The sequence below is a fragment of the Solanum verrucosum genome, unplaced genomic scaffold (genome assembly GCF_900185275.1).
Source record: "Solanum verrucosum unplaced genomic scaffold, falcon-dt-bn FXZP01000034.1, whole genome shotgun sequence".
Taxonomy (NCBI): domain Eukaryota; kingdom Viridiplantae; phylum Streptophyta; class Magnoliopsida; order Solanales; family Solanaceae; genus Solanum; species Solanum verrucosum.
Window position 1 is genome coordinate 575948 of NW_026019959.1, and position 19813 is coordinate 595760.

Consider the following 19813-nt stretch of genomic DNA (forward strand, 5'->3'; position numbering starts at 1 on the left):
ATAAAACAAAGTTAAATATATTTGCTACTATATAAATTTCCTAAAAAAGCCATGTATAGTATGACAATTATGGCCCCCACTTAAATTTATTTAATTCAACTAGTTAAATATTTGTAGCCTAGCTAGCAATCACATGTTCACACTCATTTGCCAACACATAATAAGCTAAGCTGCATTTCAATATTTGGAGGAAAATAAACTGAATCTCAATCGTGCAGCTCCCCTGTCTCCACCTAAATATCAAAATAAAGAAATTATTTATTTTATTTTAGAGAATTGGAAAAAAAAATTACTTTCTAAGCATTTTTAAGATATTGATAACATAAATTACTATTTTAATATTAATTAAAAAATTAAATTAATTAGTTGAAACTCAAATATTTTTTTGAAAAATAAAAATAAAAAATATGATGCAGTAGATAAGACACTTTCTTTTTAATCAAATCTCGAGTTCGAATTCTGAATATATAAAAATTGTTAGTAGAGTAGGACTCCTATGATGGAAACCGGATAGGAATGGAACGAAAAACCAAAAAAAAAAAAAATCACAAAAATATGTCATACAAAAACTGGAAATTTGACAAAGCAGGTCAGAAAACGAGCATTTCACACTTGTTTTTTCTCTCTCTCTCCATCGCTATCATCTTCCCTTCCTTCACACGTTGATTATGCATACGACAATCGAAAAGTCATGTGGGACTGGTGGTACTGTTTCTCTTTCAACTCCAACAAAGACAACAGCCCTTATTCCCACAATTTGCTCCCAATTCGACATGAAAATCGCCCAACAATTCAAAATCCATCTCCGATTTCCCGTTCCACGATGATTCTCACCTCTTGGCTAAATCGTCGCCGCTTCCGGCGCTACTTCTGTCTCTTTCTCTGCTCTCCTTTTCTTCTTCCTTTGTTTTGTGCTACTTGCCCTATCATTTGTGCTGCTGAAATCTGCTACCGTCTGTGCTATCGCCGCCGCAGCCGATCGCCGTGGAAATCGGAGGAGAGATTCGACGGCGGAGGCGGCGATGGGCGGGGACGGTGTGAGGGAGCGGAAGGTAGTATAGATGAAAGTCAAGAGACAATGTTGTTGCGGAGGTATCTGGATGATCAACTGCTTCTAGTGATTGAATCTGTGTACAATTGTGGAGATGAAGAATATGAAGATGTGGAAGTTGCAGATAATAGAAGCCTTCTTCTGCAATGATAGAAGAAAGTCAGAGGTCTTTGGTTTATCTCTTTTCCTTTTGGTTTTTTGTACATACAAGTCAACATTGATAATTGGGATTCTAAAATCTCGCCAACAAAGTAACCGTTCAGATAGTTAATCGATTGAGTTACTCAGAGTTCTCGAAAATAGAATAGTTATGGAGTTTGTAATCTTCAGTATTTTCACGTCTGGTCGGAGGAAAGGAATAATTTTCCCAATATATCTGAAATTTAATCAAATAGAACGCGAGATATTTATATCAAATCACTCAATTTATTATATGGTTAAGTGAGTTATTAGTCAAGTTTTTATCCCTTTTGGGTTCTTTGTTATTTTTATTGTGATAAGATTGATTTTTGAACTCGGTTGTTGCACTTGTATTTAAGGTTGATTCATATAATTTTTTAAAATGGCATAGATATTAACAATTATAATAATAGTAAAAACGATATACTATGTGTTAAGCATGATATAAAATAAATTGAAGCAAAAAAATACATGTTCATAGATATAGATATTTGTTATGAATTCAATGCATTTGGCCAAACATGTACCTAATTAATATTCGGCTCAACTTTTGTAACATTGTACTAATGTTTAGGTGATTTTTTGTCCAATAAATTAGGATGTTCTTTACTTTTGAAAGATATGATTTGAAGATATTTGAATAAGATATCTCAATATTACATTTTTTGTGTATTGTTTATATTTTTCGTTCTGCTCACATTTTATAATAATGTTCTTACTTCTTATTCTATTTCCTTTTTACTCTATGAGGCAATGTGATTTTTTTATGCTAGAATTTAAAAATTCAAAGAAAATGGAAAAGTTCAGTTTCCCATTTTTCGAATGAGACAAAGTAAGGAAAATGTGACTGCTAACTATTTTTTTGATGTTTTCCAACTGTAGTAACAGGAGGAGTTAAAAAATCTGAACTTATCTTGCTTATGTTATGCCTAGAGTTAATACTAGGATCGACTGTATATAGTGGTAACAAGTGATGCAATCAGAATTTTTACTAATAAAATTTAAAATATAAAAAAGTAATTGTAGAAAATGAAAGAGATTCAATATTTATTATATATATATATACACAAAAATAACAATTTTAACCTTATATATACGGTATAATTTTTTGATAAAATAAGATTAAAAAAAATTCATTTGTGATATGCTAGCTCCAACGTGGTTATTGTATTGTGTACACTAGATAAATTTTCTTTTGTGATGCTTCATTGGTGTGAAGCGTTGGGATGAGAATCAATCAAAGGATAATTGAGTACCTAAGGTCAATAATCCAAGATAATGAGATTGACGAGAATGTTACATCGTATTGGGGTGGGTTAGATGAAATGGAGGTTCACATTTCGTGTTCTGTGCAACATGAATTTGCTTTCAATATTTAAAAGGCAAATTCTACGAAGTGTTAGTGAGATCGACTATTTATATGGGACAAAGTCTTGGTCACTCGAGAGCTCTCATGTCAAGAAGAAGCGTGGAAGACATGAGAATGTCGAGATGGATGTGTGGGCATATCATGAGAGATAAGATTAGGAATGACAATATTCGGAATAAGGTAAGAGTGGATCCCGTAAAGGATAAGACGCGGGAAGTGAGACTAAGATGATTCGAGCAATATTGATAGGAAATGAACATATGTTCCAATGAGGTGTGAAAGGTTAGTTGTAGTAGGCTTGAGGAGGGTAGAGATAGGCCAAGTAAGTATTGGCATGAGTTCATTAGGCAGAATATGACATAACTTCAATATCACCGAGGATATGACCCTTGACAGAGGATGCAGAGGTCGAGAATTACGATTGAAGGTTAGTAGGTAGTCGGACATATTTCTTTTCCATCTTTGGAATACTAGTTGGTATTTTTCTTGTATCTTCTTGTTCTTAAATTTTTATTAATACTTGTTATTTCTTTAGCCTCGATCTATCGGCCTGCCACCAGCCCCGCCCCCTCCCCATTTGGGATCTTGATAAGATGGGCTAGGACCATAGATCATTTTTATGAAAGATTCGAGATCAATCATATAATGATAGGTGTGTGATGCAGCAACTACTCAACCTTCAAATGTTTAGACACATCTGAAAGGAGGATACTCTACTTGTAGTCGGTGGCTGATTCTATGGTTCGAATCTGTGACATAGATCACATGAAGGAGGATAACTTTTACCGTTGCTCCAGTTCCCCTCTTCAACAACTTCAAACTATAAAACTAGTTTAGTGAGTGAACTCCTGAGTCAATTTGTGTCAAACAGATAAAATTCATTCCTCTTATCATATGTTACCCAAACAAGCAAGGAAATTGCTATATTTAACTAGGTCATACAATGGGACCTCAAGTCAAGTAACTACCTCAGCTCAAATTGGAGAGCAAGCAACTTCAGTTGAATGACAAAGCCACACGATTAGCCAACATATGCACTATTCCGCCCACGCCTTAACTGTATTTAGACTTTAGGTATAAGATCTGCACTTGAAAGGAAGGTCATTAACTATAATACATTGCGAACTTTGAACATCACATTGGTAGTCCATTGCAGATTTTGAACAACATTACAGATTAGTCATCCTGAAATGCACTCATAAAATTGCAATTTATCATCTCTATTGTCACAACAATCGTAACCAATCAAAAATGAATCTAGTTCTTAGTCTACAAGATTAGCTCGACTACATACCAACCACTAATAAGAACAGAACTGTTACGTTAAATATGTTACCAAACAAACACGAATTTAGATGTTACAGAGTGAATTATAGCTATATCGTGGGTCAATGCGACCTGTAGTAGGAGTCAAAAGCTGTACCAGTAGATCAAATTGTCGTCACCAAGTGGTAGAGGTTGAATGCGGAAGACTTTGAAAATGTTTAGCTCATTGCGTTGTGACACTCTTGGCAAGATTGCGAGGTTGATCAACATTGTATCCACGCAGTACAGTAAGATGATAGGCCAATAACTGAGACAGACGACAAATACAAGACAATAATTAAGCTTGACTATAAAATCTCAAACAGAAATTAAATAAAAGGAGGAAAGGAAAACTGATGTGCAGCAACTATCAGATTCAGGAAATTTCACAGAATTTACTGAAATCCTGTGAATTCTGCTAAGCCAGTAAATTGATCAACACGCCAAAGTTTTCCTCTATTTCCCAAAATAGGGAAAAGATGGAGGCAAGTGAGAAAAAAAGAAGGTAGGGAGGGGTTTGAACTTCTTTTTTTCTCCAAGGAGTTTGAACTTAGAATAAGATGAAAAATGCAGGTAATGGTATAAGAACTAATGCTAGTCTATCACATTGCATATGGTCTTAAGTGATTCTTGCCCCCTAGCATGCTTTCACAAAGTAGAGTTTAAAAATACTGATTGACATGATATGAAGCAATGACCAAGTAAGAGTGTAAGAGGTAAAGATTGATAGAAATATTGCCAATTAATGGCATTCAATGGTTAATACAGCAGCCAATCTAGTGTGGGAAAACAATACATAAAGTACTTACAGAATAAAAACCAACAACAACAACATACACTGTGTATGCAAACCTTACTCCTACTTTGTGAAGGCAGAGAGGTTGATTCCAAAAGACCCTCAGCTCAAGTAAAAACAATTCAAAGCAAGTTTGAAAAGGATATTCAATATTGAAGAGCTACAGAATAAAAACCATTAAGTGGAAAAGTTATGATCGTGGCACCTTATTTCCCCTCCTGCTATATAATATGTTAAAAAGGGCTTTAGTGTTTATATTGAAGGACCTGATGAATCTCATGTTGAATCTTTCGAGATGTTACCTACCATAACTTTTTCAATTTTTGAGAACCCTAAACAAACTCCTAAAGTGTTACGCGCGCTCACGCACAGTGTCTAGGTGCGTATATAAGAACTGTTGCTCCATTACTTCACAGATCATACCAACTCAAAAGAATTACAAAATATTAAATATTTCAGGTGGATTCCAATTAAATGTATGCTCAATGTTCCACAGTAACGTAAGAGTGCGCACTAGTTTTATTTGAAAACACTGTACACTTACCATTTCTTTTTTTGGCTAAAATAATGATATAGGCAACTGAAAAAAAAAACCCACTTCAAAGTAATCGGAAAGGTCAAAGTTATCTTAGTTTAACGGTACATCTAGATGTACACATATTTGGCTTGCATCTTGAACCAGCTCATTATGGCCATATAGTGAGTGTTCTTTTCATTTTATTCAGTGGTTGAGGCACATAGAGGGTAGTTTTAGAATGATATTTAACAAACTTGCATATTTGTACGTCATTTAAAATAAGATTAATATAGAGTAGCCTACTAAAAGATATCCTAGGAGTGCCATAGATCACAAGTTTTGATTAGTAGATCAAAACTTAGATGCATTAAGGTTTAAAATCATCACCAATCCATCTAAAGCAATAAGAAGTATATGTTAGGAGTCAAATAAACAGAACGACATTGCTTAATTTCCTTATTTGTAAATTTATATATGCTTCACATTGAAAGATGTTTACAACAATTGGCATGCTTCTAGTTTTCAAGTGGTATTCCTGATATATTCTAGGCAACTAAAAGGCCAACGAAAATATGCGGAGTTCATATGCATCTAAAAGAATTATCACAGTTCGTCTACTATCATGTTGGGTAATCCAGTTCATAGATGCAGTCCAAAATTTATCAAAGAGCAGACATATTGGTACACAGAATCCAGATCTGCCCCATCCCTGGTGAGGAAGTAGATTTGTCTAACAATCTACTAACTCTAAGAGACACATGTCAAGCTGTATAATGCCCAGCAGTTTAATTGCCACAGTTACAAAGGAAAAGGGAATTGCAGCTTTATCGTATACTGATTTGTGTGAACCAACACATCTAAAGCTTCAACTATTGGGAATTGGCATAACTAGTTATATATCCTAGGTTTGCAATACATCGATTTCATGCGTGCTTGGATGCTTCAGGTCTAGTGTGTGGAAATATTTCATAGAATGGTGGTGGCATGACCCCAAACATCCTCTATCTGCTCTGATATCATTTTAAATTGTGTCAACAGCCTCAATTTAAGCTTAAATTGTTAAAGTTTACACATTATGTTTCTTAATTTTAGGTCAGCAATAGCTTTTGTATCATGAGGAAACGGCAAATGTATCCAAGGTAAAATAAATTCTTCACAGAAAGAGGCATAGATAGAAAAAGTAAATGTATTCACAACAAAAATGTGTAGGGCTAAGAAGAATGCTGACACTCTGTAGTTGTCAGCCAATAGTCACTGAGAGGCTATGTTGCTCGGACTCTTCAATAATGTCAAGGGGTGCGTGTCGGATTCGCCAAAAGTAGTGTATTTTTGGAGAATCCGACACGGGTGCGGCATCGAAAGTGAAGAGTCCGCACAACTTAGCTGAGAGGTCATTTGGTAGGGTGTATAAAAATAATGTTAAATAGAGTATATTAATAATGGTTGCATTAGTAATGCATGCATTAGTTATGCAAAGATTATTTCTTACGCATTGTTTGGTTTGGTGTATTAAAAATAGCACACATTGCATAATTTTTTTAAAACTATTTATTTACAAAAATACCCTCCACAAATATGATGGAAAAGATATAAAAAAGGTTTTGAGGGACAATTGGGTCTTAACCATGCTAATGCATGCATTAAATTCCCTTGCATTACTAATACCATGGATTTCCATGTATTAGTAATACACTCCTCAATACACAATAGAGTGTATAACTAACATTAGTTATACATAGCTTAAAAAAGTGAACCAAACAAGGTACTACTAATACACAAAGCTAATGCATGCATTATTTTTGCTAATACACTCTACAAACGACCCCTAAAAGTTTTTATTTCACTGAATTGTAAGCCTAAAGAAGAGTAGAACCACTACCTGTAATGGAACTACATTAATTACGGGCTGCAAACAGTCCACAACCTGTGGAACTTCAATTACTCGAGACGATCCACCAACAGAAACAGATGCTTTATCTCCTTCTGTGCACATAACTATCAGTCGACCTTTCCGTGCATGAAGTTGTTGAATGACTGACTGTTGTTTGCTGCAAACCAACCAATTTGTTAAAAAGCTGGCATTCATGGTCGTGAAACTCTCATTATTAGTTAAAGACTAACCTAAAACAAGAATCACGGGTGGCAATTACTACAATAGGGAGATTTTCATCAACCAAAGCCAAGGGACCATGTTTCATCTCTCCAGCAAGTATTCCTTCACTGTGCATGAGTGCCACCTCCTTTACCTTCAAAGCACCTTCAAGAGCTGATGCATAGTTGTAACCTCTTCCAAAAACAAGAAGTGATTGCTCAGCAATTAGCAGCTTAGCAAGATCCTTCATTTCTTCATCAAGCTTGAGCACCGCTTTCACTTTGCCTGAAATTCATGTAACGTACCCAAAAAGGGTCATACAAGTACCGTGAGCATGCCATACATTTAAGGACAATTAGAAACAAGAATTTTAGCACCAAGTAAAAACTCACGTGGCAAGTAAAATAAACCATCAATTATTGCTTCTCTTCTTGCTTGATTTGAGAGTGTATCAGCTCCGATTGCAAGAGCTAACATGGCCATCACAACAATTTGGCTCGTGTATGCCTGTTGATCAAAGAGGTAATTGAGAAGCCAATGCTAAAAGTGACCACTAAAATTCAAGAAACTGTGATTTACCTACCTTAGTACTTGCAACTCCTATCTCACAGCCCGCATTTATGTGAACACCACAGTGAGTGTGCCTAGCAATTGCACTACCAACAGTATTTGTAATGCCAACACATAATGCACCATTTTCCAGAGCATACTCTAATGCAAGCAAAGTGTCAGCAGTTTCTCCTGATTGACTAACGAAGACAGCTGTATCTTCTCGATATATTGGCCCTTGTCTGTCCACTAAATCACTGGCAATCTCCATGGTTACAGGAATACCTAAATTAGAGAAATAAAACCAGTGAAACCAAAGCTACTCTAGAATCTACTCCTTATCTGTTGCTATAGAGATCAAAACAACTTCATTAGAGTTATTAACAACTAACCAGAAAGCTCTTCCACAATGGATCTTGCAGCAAGAGCTGCATTGTAACTTGTGCCACACCCAACAAAAACGATTCTCCTGCTTCTTCTTATGGTTTTGAGGTGATCCTTCAGGCCCCCCAAAAGCACAGTCTTTGCTTTACATGATCCTGCACGTATAAGTCTCCCTCGCATAGTTGTCGTTAAAGATTCTGGCTGCTCATGGATTTCTTTTTGCATGTAGTGCTCATATTTTCCTTTGTTTATCTGTTCTACCTCCATTTCCAAAATGGATAAGGCACGTTGAACAGAAGCAGGTCTACTGAGAGTACCACCATTCTTACCCTTGTCAAATTTGTAAATTGATACTCCTCCATCCTGACTCATCAGAAAGCAAAAGTTATAGAAGCCCACTCTATAATGAACAAGGAAGAAAAAAAGATCATGTGCATATATTGATCATTAAGTGCTTCGCCTATTTAAAATGTGCATATATTTCTTGATTCGGGATTTTTTTAAGCCCTTCATGGCAATGTGAAAGAAGCGCTTGCTTGCAAAATACTTGATGCAGAGTTCTACACATGCTGTAAAATACTTGATGAAGAGTCCTGCACATCCTACATAGACATTAGCTATAGATTCTAATAGCTTGTCTAAACCCACTGAACTATATTCTAGATGGAAAATTGTAGCCCTAAACACCATGTGAGCCGTAGTTCAACAGGTCATGAATGTGCTTCCCAATTGTTGCCCCACTTTAAGTATCAGAATGCACCAAATGCTCACAAACTCATTCTGTCTTTTATGACAGTAGCATCCATGTTTCTAGTAAATTCATTTTATAGATGTATTGAACCTTGGAAATTCTATATTTACTTCTGTATAGTATGATTAGTCTCTCAACTATTCTGTATAGTATGGTTAGTCTCTTAACTATTCTATAGGACTTACCATTATCTTTGATAGTTATCTCTATATTATATAAGACTCCTCTACTACTCCATTTCAGGCATCCTATTTCAATTATGTTAGTTACATTACATCTATCATGTAATTCGCCCAAAAGACTGCACCTAATCTATGGACTGTTGGAATTTAGACACCATTATCTCGTGACGTCCATATAATATTCATTTATCTTATGGAGCTAAAAGGTGATATTCGTGATGATAAAAAATAAACAAAAAGAAGGAAAAGGGAGGAAATCAGTAAACCACTGCAATCTGCTACGAACTTTTAGCAACCAATTTTGTAGGGAAGTGTGAAATTTGATCCAAGACAAAATATTCGGTATCCGTATTAGAATGAAATGGGCTCAAATTGAGTAATATGGATATCAAGGATTAATGCAGCCAACACCAAACTAGATTGGGATTGATGATATAGTTTTTGTTGTTTGAATGATCCATTCACCCACCAAACTAGATTGGGATTGATGCATAGTCTTTTGTTGTTTGAGTGATCCATTGGCACTATCTTCTGTGGCTTTCGGCTTACCTTACTTCATATTCTCTGGTAATATTCATTGTGTATGGAATTCATTACACTCTGTCCAAGTCCCTGAATAGCTTCAAAATACCATTTTTCTCCGAAACTAAAGAAAAGGGCCCACGTGATGTAGTCACCAACCCACTCCATACAAGTCAAGAAATCCAAATATAATTTGTGTAACAAGTTCAAGTAAATCCCATTTTTATCTGTGAAAAACAAAAGAAGAAGAAAACAGAGAGAGAGAGAATCCTTCAGCCTTGTAAATGGGAACAACTAGGGGTGTCAAATTGAGCCCAAATTTAGGTAACCCACTCAACCCGCCCAGAATTTTATGGGTTGGCTCAAGATAATTTGAATTGGGTTCAATCTCAACCCATTCAAACCTTATCCCATTTTTAAAGAATCTTTCAATTGAGCCCAATTTAATTTCCAATTTCAACCCGTTTTAAGACTCTTTATTTGCATTAATGCAATGTATGTTCTTATATTGAAGGTATGAATTACTATCTATTTTATATCTTCTAGGATTTATCTTTCCATTTGTAACTTTTTTATTTTATTTTCTTGAGTGGAAATTCAAATTGTGGTTATAAAAGTTAAATAACAATATGTTAAAATGATTGAGATTAAGTGGGTCAAATTGGGTGGGTCATGACCCAACCCAATTTTTAGCCCATTTGAGCCCAAAGTAAACTTGGGTGGGTCATGACCCAGTCCAATTTCTATTTAAACCCATTTTAACATCTCCAATTTCAATCCAACCCACCCATTTGACGCCCCTAGGAACAACCATGAAGAAGGGGGTATAATTTACAGAAGAGATTATAACAACAATAATATTAACTAGAAAAGAACCTCCTTCAACTGCATCTTCGAAGAAACCAACAAAGATTAAGCTTTTAAGTTCATTAGAATGAAGAGGTGGTATATTAAAAAAGAGAAAGCTAAACAAATTAGAAGGAAATAGTATTCAAAGTTAGCTTAATAATGACTAATGAGCTCCATTTACTAATGGCAAATAGCTTTGGATGGAGAAATTAACAATAAGGGAGTACCTTGATGTGAACAACTTCTCCATCCTCAATTACCAAGACCTTTTTAGTATGTTCAACCAAAGCATTGGCATCACTGGACAAGAATAATTCTTTTGGTTGTCCATTGCTTGAAGGAAATTTAACATCACTAAATGATGATCCTGATGAGGCCTTTTCTTCCAAGTCCTGGAATCAAAAGACACTTGTTAACCTGTGAGCCTATGGATTGCACAGTCAAGTAAATTTCTTCCAATGACCAGTTAGGTGAAAATATATCCAATACGAATGGAAGATCCAAAATGGATCAATTGCAGTCAGCTCTACATAATAAAACCATAGGATGATAGCATAATCCAAGATAAGTTAAACTTGTATACAAGTTTGTACATACAGAAGCTGATATAAGTATTTTATACTACAGGCTGATTTTCATTTTATTGAATAGTCACACACCACTCTTGCAGTTCTGTGGTTAAAAGGCAGGAGAGGTCTTAAGCTAGATTTCTTCTGGTAAAATGTGAGACTGATACAAAGCAAAAAACGAACTTGTGAGAATCAGACTATACTCTCAATTTTGTGTGATAACCCGAAGATGTTTTGCATATCCATACTGGTTGAACAAAACAAGAGGGTAGCAGCTGTATAAGAGACATAAGATCCAAGCCATTAACAATAGAGGTCTAATCCAGAAAAGTTCCAATTTGACAAGCACCAAATAATGTCTCTATTTTGTAAACAGAAACTCCTATCAAACACAAGATCCAAGCCATGAACAATAGTGGTCTAATCTAGAAAATTTCCAAATTGACAAGCACTGAATAATGCATCTTTTTTGTTGACATAAACTCTTATCAAAGGGGATGTAAAAGATTTATATCAGCCACATATCAGATTCATCCATTGTACAAGTTAACTTACTTTTACACCAAGAAGAAGTGGACTACCACGTTTGCAAGCAATCAACTCATTTGGGTAGTGTCGACTTTTAAATGTGAGAGCATAGGCTCCTTCCAGATGCCTTATTACCTCAAGCACAACTTGACTGAATGTCACACTCTGATCACCTGAGACAACAGTCTAACAGTTATTCTACTGGTGAACCGTATCAAGATTTTTATGCTCTATGAGGAAAAAAAAAAAAACTAAACTAGGAAAGGCATTCCAGAATCTCCAGCAAATACAGTTAAGGAGAAGTTGGCTAAAATGCAACTGCATTCATTTATCAGAATAAGATAACCAAAGATCTCTGAAGCTATTCAGTCATCAGGTGTGGTTGCGAAGAAAAGCTTCTCAAACTCCCAAGTAGCTTCATTGAGAGAGAGAGAACAGAACTTCTACAGGCCAATAAATCAACCAACAAACTCTGCACTGACTTGATTTATAGAAAGGGAATGGTCAAGGAAAAGCAAAGAATGATATATTTATCCTTGATGCATTCAGGTGACTGCTATATGGAATAGCATCTGTGAAGAATAATTAACGGAGAAATCCAATGAGTTGAATCATTGGAAAAGACGGGCACAAGAGAGACAAATTACAAAATGGAGATATTACAGCTGTCTAACTCTGACTAATATGGAGAATAGAAATGATAGATCATCCACTTGGTAAAAGCAAGATAGTTAGAACTGATAGTTCAAAGAATTAATATCATATCATGATCAATGAATACTGTGCAGTTAAATACATAAATTTGAACTCTAGAGATATTTAATTATGCCATTAGCAGAAAGTTTAGACCAAATCAAGATGGACAAGATATAATTAAAAAATAAAAAGAAAGAAGAAGAAGCCAAGTAAAATTTGGGGCACAAAGAGTCAATGATTACATTGATACCAAACATTGCAAGATCTCTCTATGACAAAAACTACTCTATAGCTATGAAAGGCTTTGATTAATGGGGAGGTAAGGAAGAAGATTCAAGTATAGCAAGATTACTTTAAAGAAAGCATCACAAAGAAGCAAATTTACCATCTTGCAAGAGAGAAAACCCTCAAGAATAAAGATAGTGGATTCAAGAATTAAAATTTTCTACTAGAAACTTGATGCTATAAAAATTTATTGTGAAAGGAAACAGCAGAGACAATTTATGGCTGATTTATAGAACAGGAGAACCCATTATAGTGGTGTCCAAGCTAGATTGTACAGCCCATTCATTAATTTATCACTTTTTCTTTGAGCAAAGAAGCAAATTTACCATCTTGCAAGAGAAAAGACGCCCAAGAATAAAGATAGTGCATTCAAGAGTTATTGCTACTTGAAACTTGATGCTATAATAATTAATTGTGAAAAAGGAAACAGCAGAGCCAATTTAATACTAAATTATAGAAACAAGAGAACCCATTCAATAAATTTATCACTTTTGTTTTGGGAGTTTAACTGATATTATTAATTTTTTAATTTTTAAGACCGTGACATCTGAGTTGTCGTGTAATTCCTGTGTAGTGTATGTTTAGTTTTGTATTAGGTATCTATAGGGTTTAGCCCTTAGCTGTAAACAGTGGCTGCTTTATTAATTTCATGGTGTATTCTCTTTTCATGTACTTTCTGGTTCCAGGACTTTAGCCACCTTTGATCTTTATTACTAGCAAATACTCTTCCTCGACATCGTAGCTTTATTACTGTCTGGCTGCAGATTTCTTTGCTGTGTATAATCACCCCTAGACAGATCACCACAGATTGCTAATGATCTACTCAGAAGTTCATTTAAAGATGTACCTAGAGAGAAATGTGTTTTGAAGCAAACATTGCAAACCCAGGGAACACAACAATGAGTGGCCATGTTATTCCCAGATTTCATGGTCAAGGGAGCAGAAGGAAAAAGGAGGACTAGCTGAGAAGAGTTGGAAGTATGTATTCCGACCAGTCAACTGTACTTACCTTCTTCATTAGCTTTATCAAAGATAAATTTTGCAAGCTTCGGAATTACTTCTGTGTCTGTTTCAGACTCAAAGGTGAAACCATGTCGGAGAAGGGTCTCTTTCAATACCTGGAGAATCAAAAGACCATGAAATGCATAAGTACATCATACACAAGAACCTAATGCAGATAAAACTGATCAAGAAATACCCATATGCATAAGAGACTGGAAATGACTGAGACATGACATAACCGAAGGTGCCTACTTATTTTATTTTAGGACTTTGCAGTTCCACACAAAAAAAATTGAAAAGAGGAACTTCAAAACAACATATTAGATCAAAATAAGAGACTTCAAGTAACCAAATCTAACATATCAAATGATCAGTACCAAAAATGCTACAGCAGATATCTTTCAAGTCCAAACTCATTTCTCAGTTAAGACGAAAAATAAATGAGTGTGCAGCTCAATGAAAGGAAAACCAAAATTTTCCCATAGACAGAAAATAGGAGCCAAAAACAATGTGGGCAAATTGCCAGTACGTGAAAGAAAACAATTAGATCCTGGTGGAAATAAATATAAAACTGTAGTTAGCACACTATTAAGTAATATCGGATTCTGTCTGGCAAGACCGCTTAGCACCATAATCCAGAAACTTCTCAGGTTGTGGTTATATAATGTAACCAGTCTAAGTCCACTTTCTTGTACAAATCCTGTAAACTATTAGCAGTACGGTTCAGGAAAGATCAGACAATATGGTAACTGTTCTTCCTAAAGAGTTAAACCTCTGATACTCTCTTCATCTCCAGAAGTTGCTTAAGTAAGGATGTCACATAGTAACGAATCTAACTGCAGCTATCATCAGTTGGTTTAGTATGGATAATAGAGCTTCCCCACAATAATAAGACTCACATGACTAATCTGGACGGACTTTCCAAATTAAGAAAAGGTATTTAACGGTGAGTATATGACCTTGCCCATGGTGCTGGCTGTATCATGGCCTTCACCACCAAACCAGAGTAAGTAAACTATTGATGGGAAAAATCTGGAAAGTAGATTAACTAAGGAACCAGGACATATTGCCAGAATATAATACTATATCCACCTAGTGCATTTTTCTCTGGGCTGCATGATGCCATGATCTACAAGGGATATTCTTCACTAGCAGAAAGTACCATTCTTTCCTTCCAACTGCTTTCTGACAATAACGAAGGATATCCCATACTTGCATGTATCAGTTTCTCTTCTACTAACTAAATTCAGATGATGCAGAACGCAAAAGTATATGAATATGTACAGTAACTGTCTAATAACTTCAAAATTCTATTTTATTTTTATTTTTATTTTTGATAAGTAATGCCTCTTTCAACTTCGTACATTCATACAGTTGGTAATTTCAAATGTTCAACATGATAACTCTAAATTTTAACAGCAAACAGATTTTACATGAAAATGCTAACAAAGTTGGGCTAGACAAGATAAGGTCAGGTCAGCACACAAAGAAATTCAGGTAACAATACATTAGTCAACTCGGATATAGTTCCTCTAATATAACTTTCTAGAGAATCTTTCAGGATTCAGACATAAACACCATATTCTTTGATGAAGACATAAACACCATATTCTAAAAGGTGAATTACTAAGAATATGGGGCACATAGCAAAAACAGTATAAACAATAATCTTACAGATGCACAATAACCAAATGATTATCATTTGACACACCATTCTACTGAATAGAAAGTGATTAGAAACCACAAATTAACCATCCAGAGGATATTCGGCCTCTGAAATTGAGAGTAACCAATAAGCAACTGAACTAATAACGGAATGTAAAGAATGTCATGAGATAAGTTAGGAACCTCATAATTGGTGATAATACCATTGTGCACAACCAAAAAGTCATTTCCAACACCAGAACTTTGAGGATGACTATTCTTAGGAGCAGGCTCCCCATGTGTGGCCCACCGGGTGTGTGATATTCCAGCATGAACAGAAAATGATTCTTCGAGATTCAAATCTGTAGCAGCAACATCTGAGCAAGTGAAGTCAATGTTAGAGTCAGAAAATGATACTCGATCACTGGAATTTTAAGTGTAAATGTAAAAGCAGACGCAAATAAGAAACGTTTAACAACAACAAACAACAACAACATACCCAGTGAAATCCCACTAGGTGGGGTCTGGGGAGGGTAGAGTGTACGCAGACCTTACCACTACCTCGTGGAGGTAGAGAGGCTGTTTCCGGGAGACCCTCAGCTCAAGAACAACAAATCTAAGTGACAGGAGAGCTATATATAAAACATAACAACCAATCCAAAAGATACGTTTAAGGAAGTTTAAAAACATTTTGATCTAAGAAAAGGACAACTTCCTCCTAGGCTAGGATACCCCATAATCATAAATGATCAGTGTTTTAGAATGTAATCCATATGTAATATAGCAAAACGTTGGTGGCAGCAAGAGATTGGCAGATTCAGCAGTCCAACACAGGCATTGTTCAATATCAAGCAAAATGCACTCAGCTGTACAAAAGGCCTGGAGTTAAAGTTAAAAAGATTTGGCACAACAGGTGATGGTAGTTCCAACATGGAACAGAGCAATTGCTAAATACCATGGAAAATGTCAAACTATGCCGCGAAAGCATAATATAATGGGAAGGTCTTTCTAATTAAAAGAATGTGGGAAAGGGCATACAGCTTGGGGGGGGGGGGGGGGGGGGCAAGGCTTAAATCTGCATAAACAGATCTAGGATCATGCTCAAAAGATGGCTGTATTGAAGGAAACTTCGCATCATATTCAACTTGAGTCCCGTACTCTCTCCATATTTGCTGGAACTGAATCATGTTGAAAGTATGTGTCAAAGATCACAATCAGCTCTAAGATTATCACTGGTCTTCCATATTATAGTTAAATAGTGACACCTGCCTTTTATTGTGCATCCACACATTCTACAATATAACTGCAATTTTTATTTTATTTTTTTTGGAAGTGGATAACACTTACTCTTTTTTTCTTGATAATTGTGATGTTGCGCACCTCAATTAACTCCATAGGGTACCTGACGGCTGACACTTCCCACTCCACAGGGTACCTGCTACTTCCCATCAGTACTATACCACGTAACTCTGTCCACCAAAGCTTGGATAGATGTGAAGAAATCACCTAGTGCTTTTTGCCTCCATTGAGATTTAAATTTGATCTCATGGTTCTCAAACCACTTCATTCACCACTAGATCACACCCTTGGTTGCGGTACTTTTCTCCTTTTTTCATTTACTCTACCGCTTGACAATACTAAATTACATCATCCCAAATACTAGAACTAATCTAAACCATTACAGGCCTAATTTCTTAGTCTGAGGACAAGAGCTAATAAGTCCCTACATATGCCTAGGGGGGGAAAAGAATTAGATCCTAGTTGAGAACTCTAAGGTTTCAGGTTCGAGACAAAAACACTAGGTGACTTCTCACTATTTGTCTTAATCTTGGTGGACAGAATTACCTGGTGTCTATTGTTGGTGGGAGGTGGCGGGTATCCCGTGGAATTGGTCAAGATGCACACAAGTTGGCCTATACACCGCGATTCTCAAAAAATATATCATGAATATCCCTGCTTTAGTCCATGAAAAGCGTTCTTGGAAAAGTTTCACTTCATACACACCATGCAAAGGAACCTACTAGGTATCTCAAGAGGCGACTGTTGGCTTGTTTATTCGTCAATATGCTTAAGGAGTTAAAATAAGAAAATGTCCCCTTTGTCGAGAATTTGACCATGTGTGTATCTAAGTGAATATATGACCCATTTAATCTATGGAGATTTTGCAAGTATGAGCTTCAATGTTCACGCAAGAATCGTAATCAACATTATGCATCTTAACCAAACAAACATCGATAAATTTATCTCCAAGATAAGAATATATTGCATCATTAAAGTGAGAATGTGCTTGATGACATAGACTGAAAGTAAGCACACTTCACTAATAACAACTACTTCCAGATGAAACCAAAAATTAACGGCAAATAACAATAAGGAACACAACCAACAAGTCATATTGGGTGTTGGAAAAAGCATGTCAGTAAAGCAAAAGGCGTGAAACAAGAAATTTGAAAATCCACCAAATAATCTTCGTCTATATATAATCGTCTTTTCTGTTTTCTTTCCTCTTCTATTTTTGGATCACCAAGAAATCTATGTGGGTTAAACAAGTCTGTCATGCACGGTTGAGTAACTTGGGGGAATCTTGACCCACCCTCTACACTCCTCCAACTTCAATACCAGGCTTTAGTCAACAACAGGTTTTGAAATTGTGACTCTGTGCTGTCGTTTTTTCCCGTTAAACCAAAGCAGAGACTTCCACATATGATCATTTTTTAGCCAATTTTAGAGTTATCTTGCAGATGTATCACTTATATTTGTATCCATCCCACTCAAGATCATTCTTCCTATCTCTAATCGAACTAGTCCACTATCTCTCAGCAACTGTACTTCTTAGTTTCTAGACATTATAGCACATTACGATAACATATTTAGCCTCACTTGCTCCTATAAGAATGCATCTGCCAGCTGAGTTGGTCCACCACATTTCCCAACTGACCATAATTCATTGAAGTGCCAATCAGAGGTGTGAATATTAGTTGCTGATAACAAATTGAACTAGAACTATTTATCATTCCTTTCTTTACCTTTCCTTCTTATCCCAGACTTCTCCAACACATCAAAAAGATTAAAAAATAATTTTTTTTAAAAAAAGAAGAAGAAAGAAGCATCGAAATTGATGCATGAGACATATACTCTCTCAGTTTCAATTAGTTTGTCTTAGTATCTTTTTTAGTCCGTTTCAAAAAGAATGCCTCTACCCCTTTTTGGCAAAATGTTTAATTCTAAATTTCCAAATGACATGTTTAAACAACAAGATTTAAAAGCATTATTCACTTTCTTAAACTCCGTATCAAGTCAAAAATTGAAACAAAGGGAGTAACAGATAAACGGGATCATACACAAACTGATCATGAGTTAGAGAAGTGCGAATTTACTTTTCTAATAACAAATTTATCAAACAAATACAAACATAAATCCAGCAAAATTATACCCTTTCCTTAACAAACTATCATAGTATTCCACTATTTATATATCACCTTTTTCTTCTCGTCCAGCATTTACAGTAATACCTTCTAACAGAAAATTCAAACAACAAAACATTACCCAGATCAGAGCACAAATGATTAACAAAAAAAAACAAATATAAACCCACAAAGTTAAAACCTTTCATCAATAAACTACCGTAACATTCTCAATTTTAGATCACCCAGATCAGTGCATGAAACAAATCACAACGATACCCAAAAAAAACGAAAAAAAAAAATAGAATTCCGGTTACCGTGGTATACAGATTTGACAAGCGATTCAATATTTCCTTCTTGACGAAAAACAAGAGGAGGATCAGAAGTTTGATTTGAAGAATCAATGGAAATTCCAGCGGAATCATAGCCTCTATACTCTAAACGCCTCAAACCATTAAAGAGAACTTCAAGGATGTATCTTCTCTCTCTGGTAACATTGTAATTCAAATAGGCAAATATTCCACACATATTTTCTGGAGATATTTTTTTGATTGAATCAAAGAAAAAATGATTTTGATTTGAAAAAATAGAGAAATAAATATATAGTAGTAGTGATGTGGAGTAGTATTTTTTTTTATATAATAGGGGGGAAAGCACATGGGAAAGAGGAAGAAATTTGACTTTTGACTCTTCAATTTGTTTGATGATTGGGATTTCAAACAGATCATTCCAACTAATAGGAATTTAACAAGTCTTTATGAGTTGTGATTATTCTTGATTTATTTTTGATAAAATGTAAGAATGTGGTAAATATGGTATTAATAAACAATTTGATCAAATAAAGAGATACAATATTAAAATATCATTAATGTCTTTGATTACTTTTTAATGTCAAAAGAGAGGGGGATTTTCCTAGGATTATAGTCTCAGCCCCCCTATAAAGAAGTATTTTTTATTTCTAATTTATGTAATACAGATTTTGAGAGTAAAAAATGTGAATATAGATAAAAATAAGGTTTTTTTAAAAATAAAATGTATATAATTGAAGTCAGAATAGTTGACATTTTTAAATTATTAACAAGATATTTTTTTAAATTATGATAAAAAGAAAGATTTGTTAAAATTTTAAAATTTAAAA

At 35.2% G+C, this 19813-nt stretch overlaps 2 protein-coding genes across 3 annotated transcripts; one reads left to right on the plus strand and one right to left on the minus strand.

Annotated features, from left to right (window-relative positions):
- The first annotated feature begins 628 nt into the window (after positions 1-628).
- On the plus strand, positions 629-1216 carry LOC125814847 (uncharacterized). The gene has a single exon (XM_049494295.1). It carries the CDS (start codon positions 692-694, stop codon positions 1199-1201), a length of 510 nt encoding a protein of 169 aa, XP_049350252.1. The 5' UTR covers positions 629-691; the 3' UTR covers positions 1202-1216.
- A 2507-nt stretch (positions 1217-3723) lies between these two features.
- LOC125814837 (glutamine--fructose-6-phosphate aminotransferase [isomerizing] 1) lies at positions 3724-19256 on the minus strand. 2 transcript variants are annotated; one of them, XM_049494280.1, is made up of 11 exons: positions 18993-19256; positions 15476-15648; positions 13635-13743; positions 11672-11817; positions 10775-10939; positions 8252-8606; positions 7894-8144; positions 7703-7817; positions 7340-7595; positions 7098-7266; positions 3724-4173 (listed from the first exon to the last, which is right to left on the minus strand). In XM_049494280.1, the coding sequence occupies exons 1-11, from the start codon at positions 19201-19203 to the stop codon at positions 4090-4092; spliced, it is 2034 nt and encodes a 677-aa protein (XP_049350237.1). In that variant the 5' UTR covers positions 19204-19256; the 3' UTR covers positions 3724-4089. The 2 variants fall into 2 exon arrangements, with proteins under 2 accessions (XP_049350237.1, XP_049350238.1); XM_049494281.1 differs by lacking the exon at positions 18993-19256 and having other exon boundaries at positions 15496-15610.
- Between the last annotated feature and the right edge of the window lie 557 nt (positions 19257-19813).